The sequence below is a fragment of the Pelodiscus sinensis genome, chromosome 5 (genome assembly GCF_052426305.1).
Source record: "Pelodiscus sinensis isolate ZL-2025 chromosome 5, ASM5242630v1, whole genome shotgun sequence".
Classification (NCBI taxonomy): domain Eukaryota; kingdom Metazoa; phylum Chordata; order Testudines; family Trionychidae; genus Pelodiscus; species Pelodiscus sinensis.
The window spans coordinates 24,100,059-24,126,506 of NC_143056.1; the positions used below are offsets into that span (position 1 = coordinate 24,100,059).

Here is a 26,448-nt window from a genome sequence, read left to right on the forward strand (position 1 = left end):
TCTGTGTGTGTCTAAGACTGGGTGGTCAGCTACCAGAGACTGCGGCTTGTTTCTCTCTTTTCCTTTTTCCAGCTCTTTTGGGGCAAAAGAGCTTGGGATACCCCCGAGGAAGGAATTCAAGTGTTCCCTCCTGTTTTTTTAGGGTGAAATCACTAGATAGTGGCAGCTTTTTGGTGTTTTTTTCCTCAGAGCCAGTGCATGTGTGACTCTGAGCAATTGGTCTGTGTCTAGCCAGTCTTACTGTGACTTAGGGAAGAGTTTCTCTGAAGATTTGCCTGGGAGAGAGAGCTGTGTGTCTGTGCAGGAGAGTAGTGTGTCTGTGAATGAGGTTTCTGAGTGCCTGCCTAAAGTCTCAGAAGTGAATCTGGAATTGAAAGCAGGGCAGGAAGAATTCAGTGATCAGGAAAACATTTCTCCGGAGCAGATTGCAGTTGATGGCCCGGGTGAAGTTCTTACTGAGGAAAAAGATAAAGTTCTTGAGGGTGAAGCTTGTGAAACTGAACTTGAACTAACTGAAAATGATTTGTTTGAGGGAGGTCAGTGTGCTCAGACACCGAGTGTGGAGACTGGCAGTTTGTCTGCTGGGAGTGGCAATGTGCCTGTGAAAGAAGCTGTCTCAGTTTCCAGGTGTGGGTCTGAGATCAGCCAGGGACGCTGGGACAAAGGAGAGACTGTTTCTCATCTGTCTGTGCCTGGCAGCAGCAGCAGCCTGCCTGAGGAGGAAGAGTTTCTTTCCAGTCCTTTGCCCGCAGAAGGTACAACTCAGCCTGTGATGGCTGAGGATGGTGCACCAGAGTTGATGCACCTAGAGAGTCTTACAAATCACAACGCAGCTCAAAAGAAAGAAAGTATAGTTCAGTTTCTACTCTTCCTTTTTAGTACATTAGCCACAATGATAATGTGATTCATGAGAAGTGGGAGTTTGCACCTTTGACTCTCAAACTCTGCTTAGAGTCTAAAAGCACTTGAGAAAACTTAACACTTTTCTATCCTCTGCAGAGCCCAGCACCAAGATTGAGACAAGTGTGGATTGTTGGTGGTTTTCATTTAATCATCTGCATAATTCCTCGCTTTAGATTTCCAAAGTGCTGTGCAAACATCAGTTTATTAATCCTAAGAAAAACACTCACCCTACTTCTGTTCACATTATATTTTATATCAGTTTAACTATTGCCATGAATGGAGTCACTTCTAATTTGCACCAGCATCTTCAAAGCCCACTGCATCTTCAAAGCATAATCACACACTAGGAATTGCCAGTCTAGGTGCATCTGGGATCCCCCTTTTCCCTCACTCTTTACCCCTCACCTCCATTTCCAAACATTCACCCTCTTCATGTGACCAGCAGAAGTGAGCCAAAGATGTCCTCAAGTGAAGCTCAGTTTGATGGATTGTTTGCAGTGTTCTTGTAGCAGTGTGAGTTCCATGATAGTTGAGAGACACGGTAAGTTATTCTCTCTCTCAGAAAAAATGATACAAGACAAAAACGCTGTACCACTTTCCACAAAGCAGTCACTTCACTGATCTTAGTCCTTTTCCTCAAAGGAAACCTGAACACCACCTTCAAAATATAACTTTGCCAGACACTAAAACGTCTCTATTAATAAAGGCACTGGATTTATGGTTTATCACAATAATCCGTAACCCACCGACTGGAGCATTGTTAGTTTGGCCGTTGACTGCAGAATTATTAACTGTTCACACTGAATGGTCTCTTGCAATGTGTGTCCACTATTTATGCTAAACAGTCTATCCCACCGTGTGACACTCTGGGTACATCTACACTACAAATAAACACCAGCGGTTGGCTCGTGTCATCTGACTTGGGCTCATGGGGTTCAGATTGCAGGGCTATAAAACTGCTGTAGAGATGTCCAGGTTCAGGCAGGATTCCTTAAACTGCAGTTTAGACTCGTGACCCCGAGTCCGGTGTTTAATTGCAGTGCAGCTATATCCACAGGGCACCTTTTCCAGACCCTGTGACTTCTATAGGATTGCACGGGCATAACTGAGGGCAGAATGTGCTTAAGTCTTGAGAGTCTTCTGGGTGAGGTGAGCTTTGCTGGTTAAACTGGCCAGCACACTCAGAACTGGGCAGCTGCTTCCGGGCAGCCTTGTCTATGTTCTTCATGCAATGGCAGTACAATTTAATCTCCAGTAACATACAGAAGCTGCAGTGACACCTAAAATTCACAGAATGCATGCTGTACTGCCATCACTACCCAGTAAATACTCCTATGCCATTGCTAATAACAAATATTAATGTCCCCCACACTGCATTGATCTGGGAAGTTATTTTTTGGGAATCCAGGGAGCATGAAGCACCATGTGCTACTATGGGGGGACTTTGCTTTCAATCCTGTGCAGACTCATCAAGGCACCTGCTTACCCTGGCATCACAGTGAATATGCCGGGTCATACGTACAGTGACATTTTATTTTCCTACCTCAAAGGCTACCAATATGCAATAATTATCTGTTTGGGGTTCTGTTAAAGCTCCATTTCCTCAGAACACAGCAGCTTTCATAGACTGTAAACCAGCAAAGTCAGAGAGAAAACCCAGTAACTCCTAAGGCTCTTGCTCCCACAGGACTGGCTGGATCAACAAGAGCAGCTCAAGCTAGCCTGATACTATTGCTGCTGGGCAGTACCTATGCTATTGCGATGTCAAAAAAATGGGGCCCAGCAAATAACACCCACATCAGAACAGCAGCACAGCAGGCTGTGAACCTGATCTCTTGAGCTTCCACAATACTATGTCCCATGGAGATCTGCACATTTCAGAGAGGCATCAGAGCTGCCCAATTGCTAGCAGCTCCTGAAAGCATATTGTTCCATGGTCTGCTGCGGCACTTGTTCCAGTGTCTACTTTAGGATGAAGTACAAACCTTTTTGCCAGTAATTTATTCATTTCTTCCATTAGTCCTCCTCCTCCTCCTCCACTACTTGTTCGATTGGCATCGCTCTTTGAGGCCCCACTGGGGCTGGAACCTCCTGAACCATCTTCTGGCTTAAGACACAAATTGACATTTCAAATCACCAGAGGAATTTACTGTAAGCACCTGCCCTTTTTGACTAGCTTAGATAATCACTAGGAGCAAAACACTATGACTGCAGCGTGCAGTCAGAGGCAGGAAGCACAATGGGTCGGAATGGAAGCAAATGTAATTTGGGTCAAACCCAGTCGTTAATTCACATGCTAGGATTGGGAAACCACACTGTGGATTTTGTAAATACCTGAGCAAATGATGAAAATGGCAACAAAATACTTCTGATTTTCTGGTGAGATTATGCAACCCTGATTACTCTCAGAAGTACCTACTCACACATGGGCTGCACAATCAAGGCTTTATTTGACAAGTGTAGTGTAGTTTTAACTGCTTATCATCATGGTTGATAGCATAATACTAGTGAGTGTTCTACAGGATACGTTGAAGAGAAACCAATTACGTCTTAGTCATATGAAATCGATGCAGGCACCTGCTAGTTAATCTTCACTGAGCAGGGAGGATCAAAGTGTGAACTACTGTAAAAAGTCAGGAAAAAAAAAATCAATTGGAAAATTTCTTCATGAAAATTACCCAAACATAAAACTCTGCTTTAAGGATTATTTCTAATGGACAAATGGCCCCTTTAAAGGCCCAGCCACACTGCATGTGCAGCTCAGGAAAAGGCAAGTTCAAACAATCATAAAATAGCCTCTGCATATGCACCTGCAGGTATTGCGTATATAATCAGATAGGCAACTATGCACCTCATGTATTTGAAAATTTGACTCTTAAGAGTGAGCTCTTGGATCCACTGATGTCAATGGGAGTTTTGATTGAATTCGAGAGAGCCAGGAATTCCAGCACATATCTTTTCAGTCTTCCTTTCCATAACAGCCTGTACAAACAACTGCCTTTATGTGGTCTACGGAAAGGCCACTTTAAACCACATTTCACTGGGTTTTGTTACCCTTGCTGACTATCCATAAAACAGATCTGCAGAAGACTAAATAAAACTAGGTCAAGCATTCCTCATTCTCCAGTGAAGGCCAGACTGAAAACCACAGTGCCATGGTCCTTACCCGTTGTACTCTCCTGAGTTTGGCACCAGCCAGGGCTGCTGCTAGTCCTGACACTGACCCGTCGTCAATGCTACCTCCATGTCCTCCACCAGCTGGCAGCGGAGGTGGGGGTGGTGGTGCTGCGCCTGTAGGAGGCGGAGGTACTGGCGGAGGCGGCGGAGGTGGGGGCCCACTGGATGAAGCAGGGATTGTGGCAGCAGTGGAAGGATGACCAGGTGGAAGGATGGGACCTGAAATATACAGAAGATTAGATGACAATAAAGAACGTTCTCCCCCATCTCACATACACAACCTGTTCGCTTGTCACTGACAACTGGGTGAATGAAGGTCTGATGAGTGATCACTGCAAAGGTTACCATACAATTAGAGGAATGATACACCGTGAGTATGTCAATTGTATAACATCTGCCTTTTAGTTATCAACGGCACCCATGTCCTTATGTAAAACCCTTGTGATATGTAAATGCCACCTATCTCTTCCTCTCATCAGGCAACTGTTCTGTCTCAACACTGAGTACACTTCGTGTTAGCTTATAAGTTATATTTTAACTTTTCAGTTGCAGATAAATAAATGTTACCAATAACCTTTGCGAACATCAATGTCCACTTTTTAAATAAAGTCCTGGGCTTTAGTTATATATTTCCATTCAATTTCCATTTAATTAAATTTGAATGAACTAATGAATAATGTGTTTAATTTTAGCCACACTGTACTTCAACAGAGGCTACTGCAAGTAGAAGTGTCATTCAATGCACTGATTAGAATAGGTTAATGCCCCTGGTATATGTCTCCTATTTATAACAGGACAGAGTGAGTATCTCATTAATTACTCCATCTCCTCAAAGGCTTCTGTGGCTATTCAATTACAAACTCAATTGGGCAACAAACATTAATTTGAAAGAGGGCTTTTATTGGCTGAGAGAGAAATTTGGGAGTGATATTCAGAGATTAAGTCCTGTTTTTCTATTTCATTTTTTTAAATAACGTCACCCATCACTGTGGTCAGAGATAACCTCTAACATTCTGGGAATGATGCTTCCGCTAATAACTAGGCTCACAGTGCTGCTCCAGCAATGAACTGTAGGTACAGCACATCATCTAACTTCTTACCTATTTGGGCCCACAATAGAGATAACTACCAATTCATAGTGAGTACGGGGAATTGTAGGTGCAAATCTACACACGCAAAATTAGAGGCCAGGCTCACGCCTGCTGAAAACTAATTTAATTATAAATTGACCAGACTAAAAAATATCAGGCACGCTTCTCCGCTGGTGTAATCTAGAATAAGTGTGTCAACGAAAATGGACGTACAGTGATCTGCACCAGTTGAGAGTCTGACCCAACAGAGGCAGCTGAAATATGTGGAGCAGGAAATTTGTCAGTGGAAGAAATATACAAATGTTTCCTAAGTTTTTTAGGTACATCAATTTAAGTACAGTGTGTTTATATACAGAGATGGGTCCAGCTTACCAAACCTGGTCTGGATTTTGAACAGGCACCGCACAGGCCTGTTCTAATCTAGTTATGTTAGCAATACAGGTAATATGCAAATTACAGATCTATATGCAAAATACAGATCCAAATGCAGGATTAGTCTACACTAGAAAAGGTCTGGTGGTTCAGCTACCCTGGTAGATGCTACTTACATAGATGAAAGAGTGTTTTTGCAGGTACAGCTTATAATGGTTCCCCATATGAAACCAGCCATACTGGCAAGAGCACTATTTTAAATGTTTATATATATTTGTATTGTATTTAAAAATTTTTGTAAGCCGCCTTGAATATTTTAAATAGAGAGATGGAGTAACAATATTTAAATGCATAAAAATAAAAATGTTCTGCATCTATGCTAAGACTTTCATCAGTAGGAAAAAACATTACAAATATTACATTCCTAACTGGCATTACTATATTTGCAAAAGTTTCTAGAGTAGATCTGGCCTCAGACTACGAAAACACTCTCTCCCCAAAGACTGGAGCCTTTGGGGATGAGATTTTTTGTCCCGTCCATCACCAATTACAGCACTAATACATTCCTCTATACATTTTTCATATTTGTCTGAACTATCTGGTGCCATAGCATTTGTCTGATTACTTAAGAGTTTTTCCCCACATATTGTTCCAGGGACAGAGCAAAGTGGGCTTTCTGAACGATCAGGTCAAATCTAAAGCTCTTTTAAAGGTTATAACTAGTTCAAAACAAGTACTTACTTAAGTGGGAAATGGTTGATGAAGTCATGAAAGGAGGGGTCTTCTTAGACATATTCACCTCAGATACAGCAGCAGAAGGGGGAGGTAATGAAACAAAGTGTGACATGGCCTGGTACAATTGCTTTGTAGAATGAGGTGAAGATTGGGAGGACTGAAAAGAAGCCTGGGGAAAGGAACCAGCACGGCTGGCTATAACTGGTAGCTGAGAGATGGGTACAGTTTCTAAATATGAGAAGAAAAACCCATCGACACATTTTACTTGGGTGCTAGAGGAGTTTAAAGGAATTTGTGTGGTTGGGGGGTCTTCGGACTGCCCATTCAGACCTATCTGAGGTACATTTGCAGAGGCTTCTTGGACTGTTATATCTGTAGATCCCCTGATTCTGCCATTCTGGACAGGAATCACAGGAAGGACCTCTGGAATATGCGGCTGTGGGATAAAACCCTTCTGCATGGGGCATGTAGTGGTTACAGAACAGGAAGACTGAGGAGAGTGTGAAAGAGAGGAACGTCTAACCGGCTGGTGGGGTGCAAATGGAAAATGGGAAGGAGGCTCAGGTGGTGGGGACAAAGAGATCTGTTTGATGCTTTGTGCTACAGTCCTATGGTTTGGCCATACCGGAGAGGAGAAGGAACCTGGGGAGGGTGAGAGTTCGGAGGCAGAATGTCTGTGACGAAGCAGTGGGAATTCTCTGGCTCTGTTAGAGGGTTTGAAAGAGGTTATACTACTGGAATCAGGGATGGTAGATGCTGAAGAGATAATGTTTGCATAAGATGGCGGTGGAGGGGCAGCACCAGCAGAAGTAGAAGCATTGTAGTTACTGTAGTCAGGAGGAGGAGACTGGCAGTGGGAGGGGGAAGAAGACACTTTTATCTGAAGGGTAGAAACTAAAAGAATAGAAAAAGAAAAGTGAAAAGAATAAAACAGGCAATACAGCAAGGAATGAAAACAAGACAGAATGGTTAGGAGACAAGGAATTAAAAAGTAAATGAAAGCCGAAAATAAAAAAATGGATGGTGCAGTCATGATTTTAGTGATGTCCAGATGACCCCAGCAAATCAAGAGTTGTTCCTTCCTTTAATTCAAAGCAGTGACATGTACAGCAGTGACTAGAGATTTTGGTTTGATTTTTGTAAAGTTTCCTCTAACCCTACAAGTCACCTTGAGTCAAAATTACACACATTCACTTTATTCCAAGGACAGTGACAAATGGCACTTTGAACATACAGCCAGGCACACAAGTTGTGTGCAGCATGGAGATTCCTCCATACATGGTACAGGGTGTTCAGCAGAAAATGCCACTGGCTCACTTATTACGCCTGCATCAAGGTTCCTCGCAGAAGCAGAACCAGGGTTTTGTTTGTTTTAACTGACCCCAAACGGCACTCAAATGCGTGAGCCCATAGGAGGAGTTCAAAGCTGTGGGGGGTAATGCAGTATAACTGTCACTGGTTAGCTTTTCTGTGAACATAACTGAGCTGCTTTTAAATTTAAAAAGTGCTGAGTTTAAATTAAAAAATTAATCTTCTTTTCCAGATTCACAAAACAAAAATTTCTGGCTTCATCTTTCACAGAAGCCAAAGCCAGATTTGCAGCCACAAACCTTTCTACCCACCTTACCTCTTAGCAACCTGATAATATATTAGAAAATACTTTCAATCCATTCAGTAAATACTTTCCCACTAAGCTTACCCGAGCCTTCTCATTTCATTACCCCATCTAAGGGAATCTCACAGAAAGTTCTTCTTCACATAGCGCATAGTCAACCTGTGGAACTCCTTGCCAGAGGTGGCTGTGAAGGCTAGGACTATAACAGAGTTTAAAGAGAAGCTAGATAATTTCATGGAGGTTAGGTCCATAAAAGGCTATTAGCCAGGGGATAGAAATGGTGTCTCTGGCCTCTTTTTGTCAGAGGCTGGAGAGGGATGGCACGAGACAAATCGCTTGATCGTTGTCTTCGGTCCACTCCCTCTGGGGCACTTAGCGCTGGCCACTGTCAGCAGACAGGCTACTGGGCTAGATGGACCTTTGGTCTGACCCAGTACAGCCATTCTTATGTTCTTATGTACACCTCAGGGAAAGCGGGAAAAGTCAGGCACAGGCAGTTCACCTTTACATAAGGCAGCGTTTCCCAGACTATGGGCCGCAGCCTGGTACCAGGCCGTGGGAAAAAAATACTGGGCCTCAGCATGGTTGCCGGGGTGCTCCGGGCTTCTGGAGTATGTGTGCGGCGCTGGGTCCCCCAAGTCCTGGAGCAGGCTGGGTGGAGGATGCAGCCAGATGTTCCAGGCTCCTGGCACAGAGGCATAGTGGGGGGACAGTTGCCCCCTCGGGCACCACGCTAGGGGGGCACCGGGCTGGGGGGGGGGGAGCAGAGCGCACAGCACCATGAGTTGTGCCAAGCCGCGAACCTGGTCTGTATGGAAATGCTCCCTGTAGGATTGTGCTACTTCTGATAGTAGTTTCCTATAGGAGCATTTCCTTACAGTCGTACAGATAAGAAAATGCTACCAGTAGCACCTTCCTATAAGGTATCAGCTTTCTACATTACAGGAGCGCTGTCTGGCCACCTGTGCAATCAAGCGTCCGAGGCAGGACCAAGCAGCAGGAGCAGCTACTGTAAAGGTAGGGTTACCCTGCCCGGCTCTGCAGAAGGGGGAGAGGGATTGGGCTAGGGCAGGGAAGCTGGGGGTGCCTGGCTCTGGGGGATGGGCATTGGATTAGAGTGGGGGAGGGTGTTCTGGGGCAGAAGGAGCATTAGGTTGGAGCAGGGGGACTGGGGATGCCTGGATCTGGGAGAGGGGTGGGTGCATTGGGGATACTTATAATTTTGTAGGTACTTTATTTAAAAAGTTGAAAAACACTGCTCTAAACCACTGTTTCTCAACCAGTAGTATGAATACCCATAGGGGTACTCAAGAGAAGTTTGGGGGGTACATCGACACAACTGAAATTTGGAGAAAACTGAATTTTTGGTTTAAGCTATTCAGTGCTTTATTATTTTTGAACTTTTTACACCCAAAAATTTCATCACCCACCCAGCTATGATTAAGTTGTTTAAACAAATGTGTTTCAATGGTAGAAAAAAAAATGGAGTGTCTGAAAACTGTGCTGGGGGAACTGATAATTTTTTTAAAGGGGGGTAATTTATAAAAAAAAAAAAAAGGTGAGACACACTGCTCCAAACCATTCCTGTTGGCCTCCCTGTTTCCTTTCCTCTTTGGCAAGTTGGGCAGGTAGCAGTTTTGGTAAACATATATCAGACATGTGCACACAGTGTTCTCTCTACCTCAACTCGTGCTGGATAATCTCAATTCTAAAGGAGTTGGCTTTACTGAGGGGATCGATTCCCTCCATGTGTTGTTGTGGATAGTGCATGTGGGGGCCTGCCCCAAACTGGAGGGGGTGGGGGAGGATACAATACAAGCTCCCCCCTTCCTCTCAGGGTCTGGCTCAGCCACGTGCCAGGTTCAGGACACAAATTTTGCTTTTGCCCCCGGGCGCATAACATCTTCGCTACTCCTCTGATGCTAGGGGGAGCGCCGGGCTGGACTGGGGGGGGGAGGTGTGGGGCACTGGGCTCACCTGGGCTGCAGGAGGAGGGAGGTGCCGGGAACCCGGGGCTAGACTTAAGGGGGGGACGGACAGGAAATCAGAGCTGGGTTCAGCAGTTTTGCGAGGCTTGGGGAGAGGTGCAGGGAAACGGGGCTCAGCTGTGCTGTGGGGGAGGCATTCAGGGAACCAGTGTGGGGCTCAACTGAGCTGAGGTGTATGGGGGAAGGCATAGGGAACAGAAGGGCAGCTCAGCTGGGCTGTGAGGGGCTGCAGGGAACTGGTGCTGCGCTCCCTTGGATTGTGGGGATGGTTCTGGGGGAGGTGCAGGGAACAAGGGGGGGTGGGCAGCTCAGTTGGGTTGCAGGGGAGGGAGGTACAAAGAAGCCTAGCGGGGAGTGGGGGAACCAGGAGCCCTGAAATGACCTCCCCTGATCCAAAAAAATCCCTCATCTGGGACCAGTCAGGTTTGGGAAACCCTGGTCTAGCCAGCTTTCTATCCATCTTACACTCCATTTATCCAATCCATATTCTCTTAACTTGCCAGCAAGAATATTGTGGGTAACCATATCAAAAACTTTGGTAAAGCTGGCACTTGGGGCGTTGGGAGGACCAGAAACAACTTATTTGAATATTCATCATTTGCTTAATGCATATGCAAAGACACAAATGAATGTTACTGGTCTTCCAAAAGCTCGTGAATGGATTTACTGGTCCCCATGTCAAAAAAGTTTGGGAACCCCTGACATAGGGGGATCCTATGGTTGTGCCATAGACCCTGTAAAGTGGTTTCTATGCTACCCACCCTTCCTGTGGCTGTGTAGAAAGTGTGACAAGGCCTTTTCTGCACCCAAACAACTTGGCACTGTTGTCAGAAGCATAATTCTGAGCAGAATTCATATTGCTCAGTCTTACGCCAGTCTCATAACTAGGAAAGCACAGAGCTTTGCTTAAATCCACCTTTATATCCTGTGTCTGAGTTGTCCTGCGTGCTCTGAAGACTTGGACCTTAAACTTCGAGTCAAATCTGAATGCAGCCATGTTCCAATCCATTAGCTTATGTCTCTAATTGAAAATGCTTTGAAATTCCAGAATAATTTTAGTTATATTTAGCAGGCCAGTTGTTTCTGCAGTAACACACGAAAACCAACATCAGCTAGAGGAAACAAGCAGGCAGAGGATTATGTTTGCATTGTTTAGCGATACATTTCATTGTCTGATACATGCCTGTGGTAGAGATTCTTCTTTCCAGAGATTCCTGGCGTTGCTGCTGCTGCTGCTGCTCCATCACTTGCCTAAAATAATGGTTTTTAAAACATTCCGGTTTTATTTTTTACTCTTTTTAGAAAATATTCTATATACAGAGATGGGAAAAGTCAGCGTTTACATCTGGGGGTATTAATCAGCCCATTAAAGACATAAAGACTAGCCCAAAAGAGCAGAGGTGAGTTCTGATCTCATTTACACTGGTATAACTCCACGCTGACTTCAGCGGAGTTTCTCTTGATTTACAAAAGCGAAAGTGAGATCAGATTAGGGCCCTGTACTTGGAGTATATTGCAAATGCTTGTCACAAAAGTTTGTAATTCATATGATAATTCTATAGTGGAAATTAAAATATAAAACAGCCAATGAACTTTAAACCAGAGAGAACTGAAGTGTCTCAGGGTATGTCTAGACTGCATCCTTCTGTCGGCAGAGGGATGCAGATTAGGCAGGTCGACATTGCAAATGAGGCAGGGATTTAAATATCCTGTGCTAATTTGCATAAAAATGGCCACCACGTTTTGCCAACTCAGCACTTTGTCAGCAAAAAGTGGCAGTCTAGAGGGGGATCTGTCGAGAAAGAAAGCCTTTTTCGACAGATCCCTTATGCCTCCTGCAAGGTTTACAGGATCTATCGAAAAAGGCTTTGTTTCTCGACAGATCCCCCTCTAGACTATGGCGAGTAGATTTCAGCCAGTCGCTCTGTGCGCCCCATTCACCGGTGCTGCACACATGTGCAGTGCCAGTCTGGTGCAGGCGCGATGCAGGGCTGGCAAGTAGCTCTCGCTGCTCTGCATCTCTCTGCCAACAGAGGGATGCAGTCTAGACATACCCTCAGATCTCAATCCAGCACAGCTCTCAAGTATATACAGTACTTAACTTTAAGCATATGAGGAGTTCCACTTAAGTCAATGGGGTCTCTAACATGCTGAAGTTAAGCACATGCTTAAATGCTGTGATGATATAGGGCATCAGGAATGGCAGTACTTATAAGAATTTAAGGAAATTTGATTTGTATTTAGTGGTTGATTGTGCATAGCCAACTGCTTCACAAAGCTGTATAATAAATTCCTTTATTACAATCAGAATTTTGCAAGTAAAAAAAGTATTGGACACCCGGTTAACAGAACGATCTTATAACACGTTAAATACCATGAGCCAAATTTTGGCCTCAGTTACTGCTATGGTCAAGAGAACCAATATGTCTTGGCTGCCTCAAAAAGCAATGATCAAAAAATTACTCTGTTGAGTTTTTAACAGAAGTATGATCATGAGGAAAGTGTTAATATTAATACCTTTGTATGTAAAGCTTTGCAGGGTTGGGCTCTTGGTTGGGAATACATGATATAAAAGCAACCTATTATATCAATGGTATAATAAAGCATTCCAAAAATATTCTCCATTTTACTAAGGCATGCTGTGCTCCAAATTTCCCACTAGAGGGCGTCTCTTTCACACGAACAGCCCTGAAGAACTAGTGTTCACTGTTACAACCAAGAAACTCTATTTGACTTTTCTTCAGTTAACTAAAAAGCTGAACAACTATACCTAAAATAACAGCTATTTCTGAATCCACATCAGTGATTCTCAAACTGCAGGTCGAGACCCCCAAATGGATTGTGATCCCATTTCAATGGAATCACCAGGGCTGACTCACACTTTCTGGGGCGTAGGGCCAAAAAGTCCCATTGCCTGGGGCTGCCTGTCTTCAGCCCTGAGTGGTAGGGCTCAGATTACAGGCCCCCTGCCTGGAGATGAAGCCCTTGGTAACTCATGCTTTCTCTCCTCTCTCTGGGGTTGTGTTGTAATTTTTGTTGTCAAAGGGGGTCGTGGTGCAATGATGCTTGAGAACCCCAGTCTATATGGATATGAACTATATATTTCAACTACACTTGGATGGGACTCACATTGTGGAAAGAAATTATATTTATCTTATTACACATAGAAAGTAATGTTATATTTGCAAAGTCAAGCACTCAAAAGTCAGGAAATTCCAGAATTACTGTTGTCTGCGGAATCTTAATTTGGTCCTCTTGTGCATATGCATTATGATACTGTCTTTAACTACATAATCAAATACTATATTTTCCATGGGACTCTAGACTAATTCTATGGACAACTGTGTAACCTTAACTAAAGCTGTGCCTATAATGAATTAATAGGCAGTGAAAGCTTTAAATAGGTTTTCCTGGTTATATTTTATATTCATTGCATTTTAAATGCATATATTTGATGTACTGTAGAACTTGTGATTTTTACTACATGTAATTTTTTGTCCAGAAAAATTATGTTAAGGTATGTACAAATAAAGTTAAAGGCTTTTAATTTGCATGACAGACGTTGCTACATTTTAGGCTCCAATTCAACAGCCGTGGATTGGCACATTCATAATTAGGATTATTCATTATGCAGTGATCAGTCTTGCACTAGATTCACAATAGAGACGTGGCATGTCACTCCTCTGTATAAAGTCACAAGTTATATATTGTGTGCAGCAGTGCAATTTTTGAAAGGCCAGTAAGGACACACGAAAATTATACTGTTGGTGTGTAATAAAACATCCTGGAGAATACCCTTAGCTGGTTGAAATTGTTGTACCAACACAGTCTTTAGTAGAGCTCTCAGAATTTACATTGTCAGGATCTGTATCTTTTTTTCCACCTACAATCTCCTGCTATTCTTTGTAGGTATATAATGTGCATCTGAGGCACCTGCTTCAGCTGCACTTTTGATACTGCTATTGTAGACATGAAAACACAAAGCATTATCTACGCATTTTTCTCTTCCTGAACAGCTTGTTACTTATAAGCAGAAGGAGCTGAATCAGAACAAAGAGCTGAGGCCCTACACAAAATGCTAAACTGGCATCTATTTTTTTCTCTTGAAAATGTAGAGCAAATGCAATAAAAGTGCCAAAGATGGAACGTGGGCAGTATGTTGCATGGCCGAGTGTGGTTCCAGAGTTGGGCTAATGTGCAAAAATCTAGCAGAACATTCTCTCCCCAACAGTTCCCTCTGCTGTAGGGGAAGCCTGGCCTGGCTGGGAACTGAAAGTTTGTGTACCTTCCCCAAAGAAGGAACCCAACACAGACATCTGAATTTCAGGCTGGCCCTGGCTGTCTCTTGGCAACTATACACCCTACATGTGCTAAGGGAGAACTCTTATAAACATTCACTTGTGTGAACAGAACTCACACACATAAATTGTCACATTTACATCAATGGAACTAAGTAAAGATTATTTATGTGAGTAAAGATTTGCAGGATGGGGCCTTATGTATCTACTAAGGGCTACTGATGGAGTATGGTCCTATTCAGTATGGTCAAACTCAGTATGAGTAGGAGTGGCCAGATTGAACTCTGTGATTTTAGAAAATAATCTATGCTATATTTAAAATTGTGAAAGAAAATCTTTTAAACAAATGCATTTTGCATTGTTTTTCTCATCTTCATTTACCTGCTCACTCGAAAGTTTAGAACAACATTTTCAAACTACTAGACCTGCAGTTAGGCCTTTAGCTGTTCTCACTATGCTGATATATGTGAAGCCAGAATTCTTCCATAGTATAGATACATATATACCAGTATAAAAGTTCATCTACTGGGTTCAATTAAATAAAATGAGATATGCTGGTTTAAAGCGCCTTACACCAGTGTTACTACATCCATACTAGGGCTTTTACTCTTACTGACATAATTATGCTGGTAAAACTTAAGTGTATACAAGGCCTTAGGCTATGTCTACACTTGCAGAGTTTTTTGCTGTTAGTTTCACTGGTGATAGTGAACAGGTAAGAGAAGAGTGCTGGTTTGAACTCAGTCTCATAAAAAGCTCTCTTGATAATCTTAAGAAAATAGCACAAGAAAACACGATGCAAATTACTTTTAAATTTCATATTATCTGAATCTCTGGACATCAGTATATCTTATTCTTGCCTTTTAATTGAAAAAAATGGTTTGAGTTCTTTACTAATTAGTAACTGAAAATCATTACATATAAGCCAGGATCATGACAGAAAGTAGCTGTAAAAACAGCTAAAAAGTTTTATGTGGAAAAAATGGTGTCAATTAGCAAAGATGTCCTGATTTATATACATTGACTTGCATAATATAAAATCACGTTAATTTAATAAAACTAAATACCGGTACTTTGAACTCATCAGGTATTTTCAGAATAACAATACTCAGAATATAAAATTATCAATACTAAGTGTGCCAAGTACTGATTAAAGCAGTTTGGCGAGTGATTTTTAAAGTATAATAATGAGCCACTAGAAGGCTTTTCCTTTAAATGTGTGTGAATGCACATGTTTCTTTGTGCATAAATCACACACACACAGATACTCCAATGTTGTAAAGTCAGGAATGGTTCTGTTAGGGAAACCAGGGTGTACATGGGACAATAGAGATTCTCCCCTTGGAGATATGCACAGTTCAATTTGTGTGCTGAAGACAGAGTATATTTCCTAATGCTACATTTTTTGATAAACCTGTAACAAACAAATACACAACCTACCTACCTACCTGTGGGAAACTAGACTGTTGAGTCTGACTAATTACAGGCACCATCCACCTGAATGTAAACAAATCAAGCCCAAATTTTGCAAATGGATATACACAAGCAGACCTATGTGCCATCACAGAGACCCATGGCTAACAACTGTATGATTGGGGCCTTAACTATTATAAACTAGCATGGGTCATTTTTTAAAAATATAAAATAATTTGAATCTAACACATTGTTTTCAAATTTTGTTTCTTACCTTCTCTGCACTTCCATTTCATCTGGAGAGGGTCCATTCTGAACCTGGCGCTGGGTAGTTGGACCTATGCAAAATACAACAAATTATAATTAGTAAAACAAATGCGGTGACAACATTGTTACCATTTCTGAAACACAGTGCTGTTCACAGACTCGTACAGAAGTGTTAAGAGAGATCAAAGCTGAAATGATTCAAGGAACATGTTTTCTAACCTTTATTCATTATTTTAAATTTTTTTAACACACATTGAATCAGATGCTGAGCTAGTGTAGTAAATTACTTCCATTCTATTGAGAGAGAGAGAGACAGATCCAATACCAGCATATAGGAACAGCCATATTAAGTAATTCATAGGCACTGGTGATAACTGTAGACAACATAATGCAATTATGCTAGAATGAAGATTTGCAGACCTGCAACATTTGAAAGGATGATGTGGTACAGCTGTCAAGCATATTACTAAAATGCAAAGTTTTAGTCTCTGTAGAATTTAAATCAGGCTTGGTTGGATCAGGATGTTTTCAATCTAGCCTTTGGTGAATACACTGTACAAGTTCTATGTGTGGAACTTCTGCTGAGATCCAGTGTGCAAAATAAATACTGAATGGTGATAGATTCCGGAGGACAGGAGAGTGACCGTATGAACCAGAGAGAGCAATTTGCCCTGAGAGGGTTGTTCAGCTTTACTTCCCTGTTCTCTAATCCTCACTATTCATAACGGCAGCCTCAACAGCTTTTATTAATTTATACAAATAAAAGGACAAATTTCCCTCTAACTCTAAGATGCTGGTGATTTTAGATCCAGGCTTTGGTTTGGACCCATCTACAATAAATGCATATGTCTTCTCTAAATATAAACACACACATCTATTATATGTTCTTATGTTCACATCTATTATATGTTTAATTAAACATTTATTTGGTTGCAGACGTTCTAGGGGTTATGGGTACATTTTTAAAAGCCCTCATATCCCTCATCAACTAACAGGACTCCAACTTGAAGAGTGCTGCAAGATTTGACAGTATTACTAACAAGGAAATTTCACTTGGGAAAAACCATACTATCACGCTAACTGCTATACTGCAGCTGGCAAAATGAACGAGAACACATGCATGTTCAGGCTAAGTGCCAATGTGCGTGCAAGCCTGAGAGAAAGTGTAAGGGTGAGACAGCAGAAATAACTGATTGCCATGAGTACAAACCGAATCAGGATCCCCAGAAATGGTTAGCAAAAAACACTGCATTAATCTGGTAGATCAGCAAGAATCTTCTGAAATGAACACTAAATAACATGCCCAGTTTGGCTAACATGTACATTTGTAATGCAGAAGAAATCCAGATCAGATCTTACCGAAAAACGCCCTCCCTACATAAGAAGCCAATTTCTTTTTTTAGTCTCGGTGTAATTTTGCATAAGTTTCAGATTTTAAAGAAACAGGTTACAAAAAATTCTTCTACAACAGGTTTGGAGCAATCCAGTTTGGAGGTTGGGTTGAAATTTTCTGCCAGATGAACATCTAGCAAGTTAATTCTACCTGCATATCAGATAGGTACTAAGAAGTATACAATTCTGCAAACACACATGCTTAACTTAGACTCATGTTTTTAGTTATGCACGTGCGTGTTTGCAGGGTTGCGATCATAATTACATCAACTGCAACCTATAACCTGGGATAATTTTAGAGTGCAATTTGCACATGTTATAAGTAACCTGTCTTTATTCAGGCAGACACACTGAGTTAATGAAGAGAATGGTTTGGTGAAGCGCACACAAAAAATTTATGAGCATTATTTAATACAAATATAATTGAAATCAGAAAAATTAATACATGTAAATATAAGACTCAGGTAAGGACAGTAAAGTGGTTTACTGCGTTGTTCATTCTTACAACCTCACATTGTTCTTATACGTACAACCTTATGGGAACCATATGAAGTAACAAGCTAAGTGAAGATGCCCACCATGACCATACTATGGCTTTTGTCATTGTTTGTCATCCCTGGCGATTCACTTTGGACACAAAAGAGGAGGACATCATAATAGGATAAACCCACTGATAATCATCAAGTGTCATATCTCTTAATTCATACATTTACATACCAGTCACTAGGGATGTAAAAATATAGAAAAACATTGACTATGTAACTGATTAAAATTCTGTCAGGAACACAGTTAAGCGTTTTAGGGGATGCAGCAGTAGGTGAAGAAAAGGTCACCGCTCCTCTCCAAGGTACGGCAGCTGGCCCCAATCCCAGGCTCCCAGAAGGCTCCCGAACTCTGCCATGGCTGCTGGCCCCACTCCTGACAGGCTCCCAGCCCTACTCACCATGGCTGTCGGCCCTGCTCTCAGTAGGCTGATAGCCTCACCATGGTAGCCGGCCCTGCTCCCCACTCTTGGCTTGTGCCAGGGTCCCAGCCAGTGAGTTTAATTACAGGCAGTCCCCGGGTTACGTACAAGATAGGGACTGTAGGTTTGTTCTTAAGTTGAATTTGTATGTAAGTCGTAACTGGTACATATTGTAGGGGAAACTCTAGCCAAACATTTCTCCAGAGCTCAGTTTTATTCTCCCACACCTCACTTCGTTCAGTCTTTTATTCTCAAGCTGAGGTGTCTGCTGAGAAAAGCCACTCCACGTCTCCCTGGCCTGCTGGGGGGGGGGGCGCTAGCTTCGTGTCTCTCTGGTCTGCTGGGGGGAAGCAGCTAGTGTGGGGTTGCCTCACCCCGTTTGTAAGTAGGGATCCGATGTAAGTCGGATCCATGTAACCCGGGGACTGCCTGTATTTAAGTAACCTTATCAGCTTCAGCATATGGATTAAATGGTTAAACAGTTAAACTTTAACACCCGTACCGGTGACCACAGTTAACTAAGTCTTAGCCCCTGTCCATATGTGGCTTTTCAGGTAACCATAAATAGGGTTTCCGGTTGTTGCTATACGCTACATGCATTAATATATTTGCATTAGCATCAACACCTTGCCCACAAAAAGTGCCCACAAAAGGGCGCTTTTTGCTAAATACTATAATCCTATCTCAGTGGCTCTTTACCTTTATAGACTATCATACCTCTTCAAGAATCTGATTTGTCTTATGGCTGCCCAAGTTTCACCTTACTTAAACACTACTTGCTTTCAAAATCAGATATAAAAATACAAGTGTCACAGCACACGATTATTGAAAATTGCCTACTTTCTAATTTTTGCCATATAATTATAAAATAAATCAATAGCAATATAAATATTGCGCTTACATTTCAGTGTATAGTATATAGAGCAGTATAAACAAATCACTGCATGAAATTTTAGCTTGTACTGAATTTGCTAGTGTTTGTGTAGCTTGTCATAAAACTAAGCAAATATCTATATGAGTTGACATACCTCCTGGCAGACTTCTGCGTACTCCCAGGGATACACCTAGCACAAGTGACCTAGAGTAGTGGTCTAAGTCTTTATGCTTCTTACATTAAGAAAATTGTAACTACTATAACTAGTAGGCACTCTTAGGCCTCATGTTTTTTTTTTGCCATGCCTATCTTATTATGCTTCAGGGAGTGGCCGAATTAGTCTGTACAGGATAAACTGAAAAAACAACAAATAGTCTGGTAGCACTGTAAAGACTAACAAAACATGTAGATAGTATCATGAGCTTTTGTGGGCATAGCCTACTTCTTCAGATGACCAGAGCGGACAGCCAACACTCTGGTCATCTGAAGTGGGCTGTGCCCACAAAAGCTCATGATACCATCTACATGTTTTGTTAGTCTTTAAAGTGCTACCAGACTATTGGTTGTTTTTTAAGTTTATCTTATGATGAATATTCATATTGTATGCTCCCTTATAGCTAATAAAAGCACTTTTATACACAATATCTGAATGAAGCTTGCCTTGTAACCTCTCAAAGATCCAATGGGGTCACAAGTCATTAGCTGTCACATACTTGTGATGAAAAAAAAGTGGCCAGGTTTTAAAAAATCTTTCACTATCTTTTTTCATTATATTAAATATAATTTGATTTAATTTCCTTGATCAGCGATCTATATATCTCTGTTCTGTCCATTGATACCTCTTATATTATTTTTTACATATAACAGGGTCACTTATTTAAAATCCTAATTTAAGAGTATTAATTAACATCTTGCTTTCTTTTATTTGCTAACAGTGAGTAGTGTGCTTAAAATGAAGATGACACTTTGGTCCTTATTAAAAATGCTTATCTGTTGAAATTGACACATTTTCTGCAACATCTTAAGAAATGGCCTTTTCCACACTTGCAAAAGAAAATATCAAATGGGAAGAAATAAATCAGGACTTAGAATTCTCTTTCACACACACATCTTCAACAAAGGTGATGTGGTGTTTACACGTATAATCAATTAAAGGGCCAGATGGCATTCAGATGCTCTGTGTACAGTGCCAGGTAGCTCAAAAAGTTCCATTCGTTCTCTGTCAGATGTTTTGGAATATTGTGACAATTCTTGAATGTCTTAGAATGTCTCTGCAAAGCAGAGTTAAATTCTCAGATATAAATCCCTGCACTTCAAGATTATGTATAAAAATCCTCAGAGAGAAAAAGATCCTCTGCTGTTTTAATGTTTTCCAACATAAACTTTTACTCCTTTTGCTGCACAGTTCATTTCTCTTCTGCACAAATGTTTGTGTTAGACCCAATATCCCCCTCAAGCTACTTTAAATAAAATAAAGTGTGCTTGATGTTATTGAATTTTTTAAAAGAATTACATTTTTGAGGTGGTAGCATGGAACTGACTCGACAACTGGGATGTATAATATGACAGCAACAAAGAATCAGCACGTAATGACTTAATTCCCTATGCTCCTCTGCATGGATGGGTGGGTGGGAATAAAACCACATAACACTCCATGCTGAGGCCATGCACAGAGGAAACATGGATTGGCAAAACTCTCCCAGCCTCTGCCAAAATTCCATATAGCCCACTGAATGCGTGGCAAGAGGGAGGGATGATTAGCAGTGAAAATTGCACTGGTTAGCTTATTGGTCTCCTCTCATCTGAAAAACAAAATGTCTGCTGAATTCTATTAAAATATGTGGCAGGATAATGCAGCTAGAGCTAGGGATGTGAAAGTGTAACTGTGTACATGGTTAAATGGTGAACCTGGGCTCATTGGTTAACCTTCACGGTTACATGCAGGCTCCCGGTGTGTATGGGGAGCCAGCTTAACAGTTGGCTCTCCATGTGAACCAGCGCCTGACTAGGGAGCTGCCTGCTTCCCTTCCCTCCGTGCTGCTGCCTCTGTATCAGGGGCAGTAGCATGGGGGGCAAGTGGGAGCTAGTATGTGCAGGGTATGGGGGAGCCCCTTCCCCACATGTAACCTCTGAAATTTTACTTAATTACTTAATTAAATGCATTTTAACATCTTTAGCTAGAACCAGCATTAATACTTGCCACATAGCTAGACACAGGGTCCATCATAGCCAATAGCAGCATGGATTCCAGTGGGGGTAGGCAGTGGTCCGGATGAGAGATGAAGGAAAAACCTTCACAGAGACTATCTTGGGATAACTAGATATCTGGGGCTCTTAAGACTCTAAGTCTTCTGTTGTCCCTGCATCCACACCCACTGCCGCAGACCATGATGGTGGAATATACTAATTCAGCTTGTTACCCTCTACTTCCCTTCCACCTCCATTAAGAGGATTATATACAAGCATCACCAAATAATTCCTTAGGCATTCCAGCTCTGATCTCATTATATAAACAGAAATGGCTGTTTTCTAGGGTAATGAGAAACCTTCATTGCAAAACTGACAAAAAAAATCATCCAATTTTGTTCAAAACCCAATATTTAAACCAGGTTTTCCAAATGGCTTTCAAACCTGGGCTAAGTTTCTGGTAAACTTGTCTGGATTATATTGGGAAATGGTGTCATTCTGTCTAAGTTTTGCTTCAAGTCTTATGATCCCAATGGTGGAGTCTCACACTGATCTAGTGCTCTCCTCCTCTCTGGGTTTGTTTTTGTTTTGTAATGTGATTTACTAATGCTCACACAAATATTACATGAAGGGAACATTTTAGCAACAGCCTGATTTCATATGTGCATATGAAGTGGGACGCAGATCAGAAAACTGCTTGAACTGAGAGTATTTTTTAATAAATGGAGCAATCTTCATTTAACTGCTCACATTTTTATTTGCTTTCTAAACACGAGCAGACACCAGCAATGAATGCAGCTGGTAATGGCATCCCCATATAAACATCCCTCTCAAATTGCAATGCGACTTTCCTCCTACCCTGACAGCTTTTGGGACTAACCCCAGGGGACCGGTGTACTGAATACAATAATCAGGGGATACCCTTCATCTCCTAAGTTGTTTCAGTTTCATAGCTGTTACAAGCTACATTTCTATCAATTAATTCAGGAGATGTATTGTTGGTGTCTGATGTTTCCATGCCTCTTTGCTTTGTAATAATTTATTGCATTTTCTATGAACCTCTTGTGACTCGGCTCTAGGCCTATTTTTGGGTGTACAGACACTAGAAATTTTCCATGTTAGTTATGTTCCACTTTTCATTTGATGACAATTATCCACAATGTTTTCTGGGCCAGGAAACATTTGCTGTTTCCACATCAGTTCCTGAAACTGGCTGGTTCCTTCATCACCTGTCTTGGATCTATGTGACATTGATAGTCCCAGCAGCACTGCCTCTAGCCTAGTACTAATCTAGCTAAATGCAACATCCTGGTGCTGATGCTGCTCCGTCACCTTTTGTACAGCTTCTGCCTTTTCCCTGACTGAACTAACAGGACCCAAATGGGAACTCTCTGTTGTATGATACTGTTACGAAGGTTACTCTGACTGTGGATCTTACTGTGTATATTTGCCAGTTTCTTTTGAACTTTTGTTGAACTTTGTCAGTAAAACCTGGCTATTCCATCACCACAGCACTTTGCCATTGGACGGGGAGAGATATCGTTATTGTTTTGACTAGGGATGTAAGAAACTAGCCGACTAGTGATGCGACTAGTTGCTTCCTCCCCTTTGCTGCCTCTATCAAAGAAAGGAAGCAAGGGGGAGAGCAGGAGCTGGTGCTGGAGGGAACCGGCTAAAAAGCCGGTTCCCTCCGGCACTGTCTCTGCGGAGGGCAGGGGAAGTAGAGGCACAGCAGGAAACGGTGCAAGCGGGGACTGAAGCAGTCTCTGCTTGTGCCACTTTTGCTGCAATTCTGCTTTTGAAAGGCTCAGGCACTGCAGGGAGCACAGGCCAGCAGGGGAGATGGCCAGCAGGCACCCGCTCCCTGCCGGTCTTCCTTTTGAAATGTACAAGAGCCCCAATGGGGCTCTTGTACATTTCAAAAGGAAGACCCATGCTCCCTGCTGTGCTTCCATTTTTGTACTATAGTAAGAGCCCAGCAGGGCTCTTGCTATGGTTCAAAAGTGGAGGCACCCTTATAGTCTAATCAAGTAGTCGATGGAAATCCCATTGATCTATCAGATATGATCTAGAGACGGTGCTTGGTCCTGTCGTGAGTACAGGGGACTGGCTACTCTTCTCGTCCTGGTGGAGTACCAGCGTCAATGGGAGAGCTCTTGGAGATACACACTAAACCCATAGAATATGTAGCTGGAGTTGGCTTACAATAAACCAAGCTTGGCAGCATCCCCAGAGGGGGAGGCCAATGGGAGCAAACATCCTTGTTGGCTTCCCTTACTCCTCGCAAAAGTGGGAACATTGACGCCAGTGGTGGCATCCTCTGAGTTCAATTTAGCGAGTCTTAATTCCAGAAGATTCATCGCAGCAGCAGTATCTTCCATTTAGTGTAGACAAGGCCTAAGTAGACGCGATAAATCAATGGCCAGTGGATCGATCACTGCAGCGTAGATCCCCGGTGCAATGGAAACAAGCCTTTAGTTACTAGGACTCACAACTCAGGGATGCTTTTAGACCCAATCTGCTGTTTGACAATAGCAATGATCTAGTCAGGAGGTTGCAACCTTTTCTTTCAGATGTGGACTATGCCATTTTTACTGTGTTACTTCCAGATTAGATGATTGTGTACTCTGCCTGGAAATACTCCTTAAAACCACTTGGAGATTGAAGCTGTCGCAGGACACAATGGCTCATTTACTGTGCCCTGCATCTTGAGTGAGAACCTTTGGGACCAATACTCGCTTCCCTTCAGTCTCTGAGTGGAGGTCAAGATGTTGGTAATGACCTAGTAAGTCCTAAGTGGCCTGGGGATGGCTTACCTGGGGACAGCCTTGCCATTCAAGGGTGCCTGAGTGGGATTCCGCTCATTAGAAAAGAGAGGCGGTGGCTGGCAACATATTCTCTGGACCAGATCCAAAGTGAGGAATGGGATTCTAGATCCTGTTCCCCACTGGACTGGAAACAGTTCAGTTTGGCAACCTTGCAGGTGTGCTGCAAAAAGACATCTGAAAAGAAGCTTTTTGTAGGTGGCTGGCTGGCAGAGTTCCATTCTGAATAACTGTAATGATGTTGGGATTTGTTGTAATATTAATAATGTCATAGGGCACCTAGAACTTTGATTTAAATAATAAAAAGAAGACCCCTAAATAAAGTTATACTTAGACACATTAAAACAAATACTGTATTGAGGATGTGTTTCCCGAATTGCTTTTAAATAACAGGATAGAACTTGATTCAAAAGAGCACTTTTCATATTGAATAAATAGTACAATGTCATCATCTATATGTCTGTGGCACTTTTTCTCTCAGGATGACAAAGCACTTAAGTGTTAATTAAGCTTCAGCAATCCTGTGAAGCAGAAAATGTTAAATGACGTACATAAATTTATGTTAAGACCTCATTTACTCAAGAAAATTTGTCCCAGTTTAATGACAGTTGTGATTTTAAACTCATTCAGTTAAACCAGTGCAAAAAGTTGTGTGGATACTCTTTTGATTTAAAGCAGACTTACTTCGGGTTTAACTTAAGCTGACGAGAAATCCGTTGAAGCTAAACCAAAGTAAGCCCATTTGAACTTGAAATAAGAGGGTCCATAGAAACGTTTGCATCAATTTAATCACCATAACATCTGATTTAAGTTACACCTGGGTGATTTTTTCATCTAGACAAGGCCTAAGGCAGTGACAAAGCTGCGAATACAAGCATGCAGGCCTGGCTGACAGTCCCACACTCTAACCACTAATTTGCATCCTTTTCAAGCACAAATGTAGCTTCTGCACACACAAATGTGTGTACAGCTTTATTTAAAAAAACCAAACAAACCCAGCAGGTGCAAGGAGGGATCCACTGCTTGAAAATATGGCCCCTAATGAGTTAAAAGCTCAAAGAATATTGGGCATGACTTGCAAAAGCAATGCTAGATATTCAAAAGAGGAATCTACAATACTAGAAAACATACCAGCAAGTTATTGGCCTAGAGTTCTCAACTGCCAGAGTTATTAATTAATGAATTTAAAATCAGTTGTGATAGATCACACACACAGCGAGGTAGGGATTAAAACAATTATTAGTCATTGCCCTGGCATAGGAGTGATAGTCCTATACAGTAGTGGTTTATTTAGCTCAGTAGAAGAGATAATCATGAGGGCACACGTGAATTTTGTTTGCTCTGGACACAATCAAGATGCTTCTATGGCAAACCAGAATTTGAAACTAAACAGATGTAGGTGCCCTGTGACAAAAGAGACCATATTCATATTTAACCTATTAGGGGCATTGTTAAAGCCCACTTTATCCTAGCCGAGTTCAGTCAGAATCAGGGAGGGTTCTCTCTCACATAAATGTCAAGCAGCTAAAATAATCCTGCAAAGAATACAGAAGAAGACTATGCTATCAAACTGGTACAAGTCTGGAGTGCTTCCAGTTCCTGAAGTCAATGGAGTGGCTCTGGATATACAACAGTGCAAATGAAATAAATATTTTCCCCTCTGCAGAAGACCAAATTGTTTTGCTGGTTCTGCTCCTTTTCCATGTGACACTAACCTCCCCCAGAAGAACTGGTATTAAGAAACACAATTTTTCTCTCCATTACATTGCGAAAGAATGTGTCACTGTACAGGCAGTCCCCGGGTTACATGGATCCAAGTTACATCAGATCCCTACTTACAAACGGGGTGAGGCAACCCCGCACTAGCTGCTTCCCCCCAGCAGACCAGGGAGACGCGAAGCTAGCGCCCCCCCCCCCCCATTAGACCAGGGAGACGTGGAGCGGCTTTTCTCAGCAGACACCTCAGCTTGAGAATAAAGGACTGAGGGAAGTGAGGTGTGGGAGAATAAAACTGAGCTCTGGAGAAATGTTTGGCTAGAGTTTCCCCTACAATATGTACCAGTTCTGACTTACATACAAATTCAACTTAAGAACAAACCTACAGTCCCTATCTTGTACATAACCCGGGGACTGCCTGTATATTATTGTATTTGAGACCCACTGTATAGACACAGCCCTTTATGAAATGGGCCAGGGCCTGATCCTGTGCTCATAAAGGAGTAGGTCTACTGAAATAAAAAGGGACTTACACCGGTATGTGGTAACAATATCAGGCCCCTGGTCTGCATAAGCTGTGAAACAGTGAGGCAACAGTGAGATGAAGGCAGAAAACACAGCATTCATGAAG

The 26,448-nt window shown here is 42.1% G+C and overlaps 1 protein-coding gene across 9 annotated transcripts in view; it reads right to left on the reverse strand.

The window, feature by feature from the left end:
* Positions 1-26,448, reverse strand: part of EVL (Enah/Vasp-like) — a 211,449-nt gene that overhangs the window by 13,582 nt on the left and 171,419 nt on the right. For 7 of the 9 annotated variants that reach the window (XM_075926581.2, XM_075926578.2, XM_075926577.2 and 4 more), the window contains 5 exons: positions 15,867-15,930; positions 11,065-11,132; positions 6,285-7,172; positions 4,070-4,299; positions 2,889-3,010 (listed from right to left, as the gene is read on the reverse strand). In XM_075926581.2, coding sequence (XP_075782696.2) covers positions 2,889-3,010; positions 4,070-4,299; positions 6,285-7,172; positions 11,065-11,132; positions 15,867-15,883 — 1,325 coding nt within the window. In that variant the 5' untranslated portion in view covers positions 15,884-15,930. The remainder of the gene's footprint in view (positions 1-2,888; positions 3,011-4,069; positions 4,300-6,284; positions 7,173-11,064; positions 11,133-15,866; positions 15,931-26,448) is intronic. The other 2 variants (XM_006123778.5, XM_075926582.2) reach the window with 1 other exon arrangement.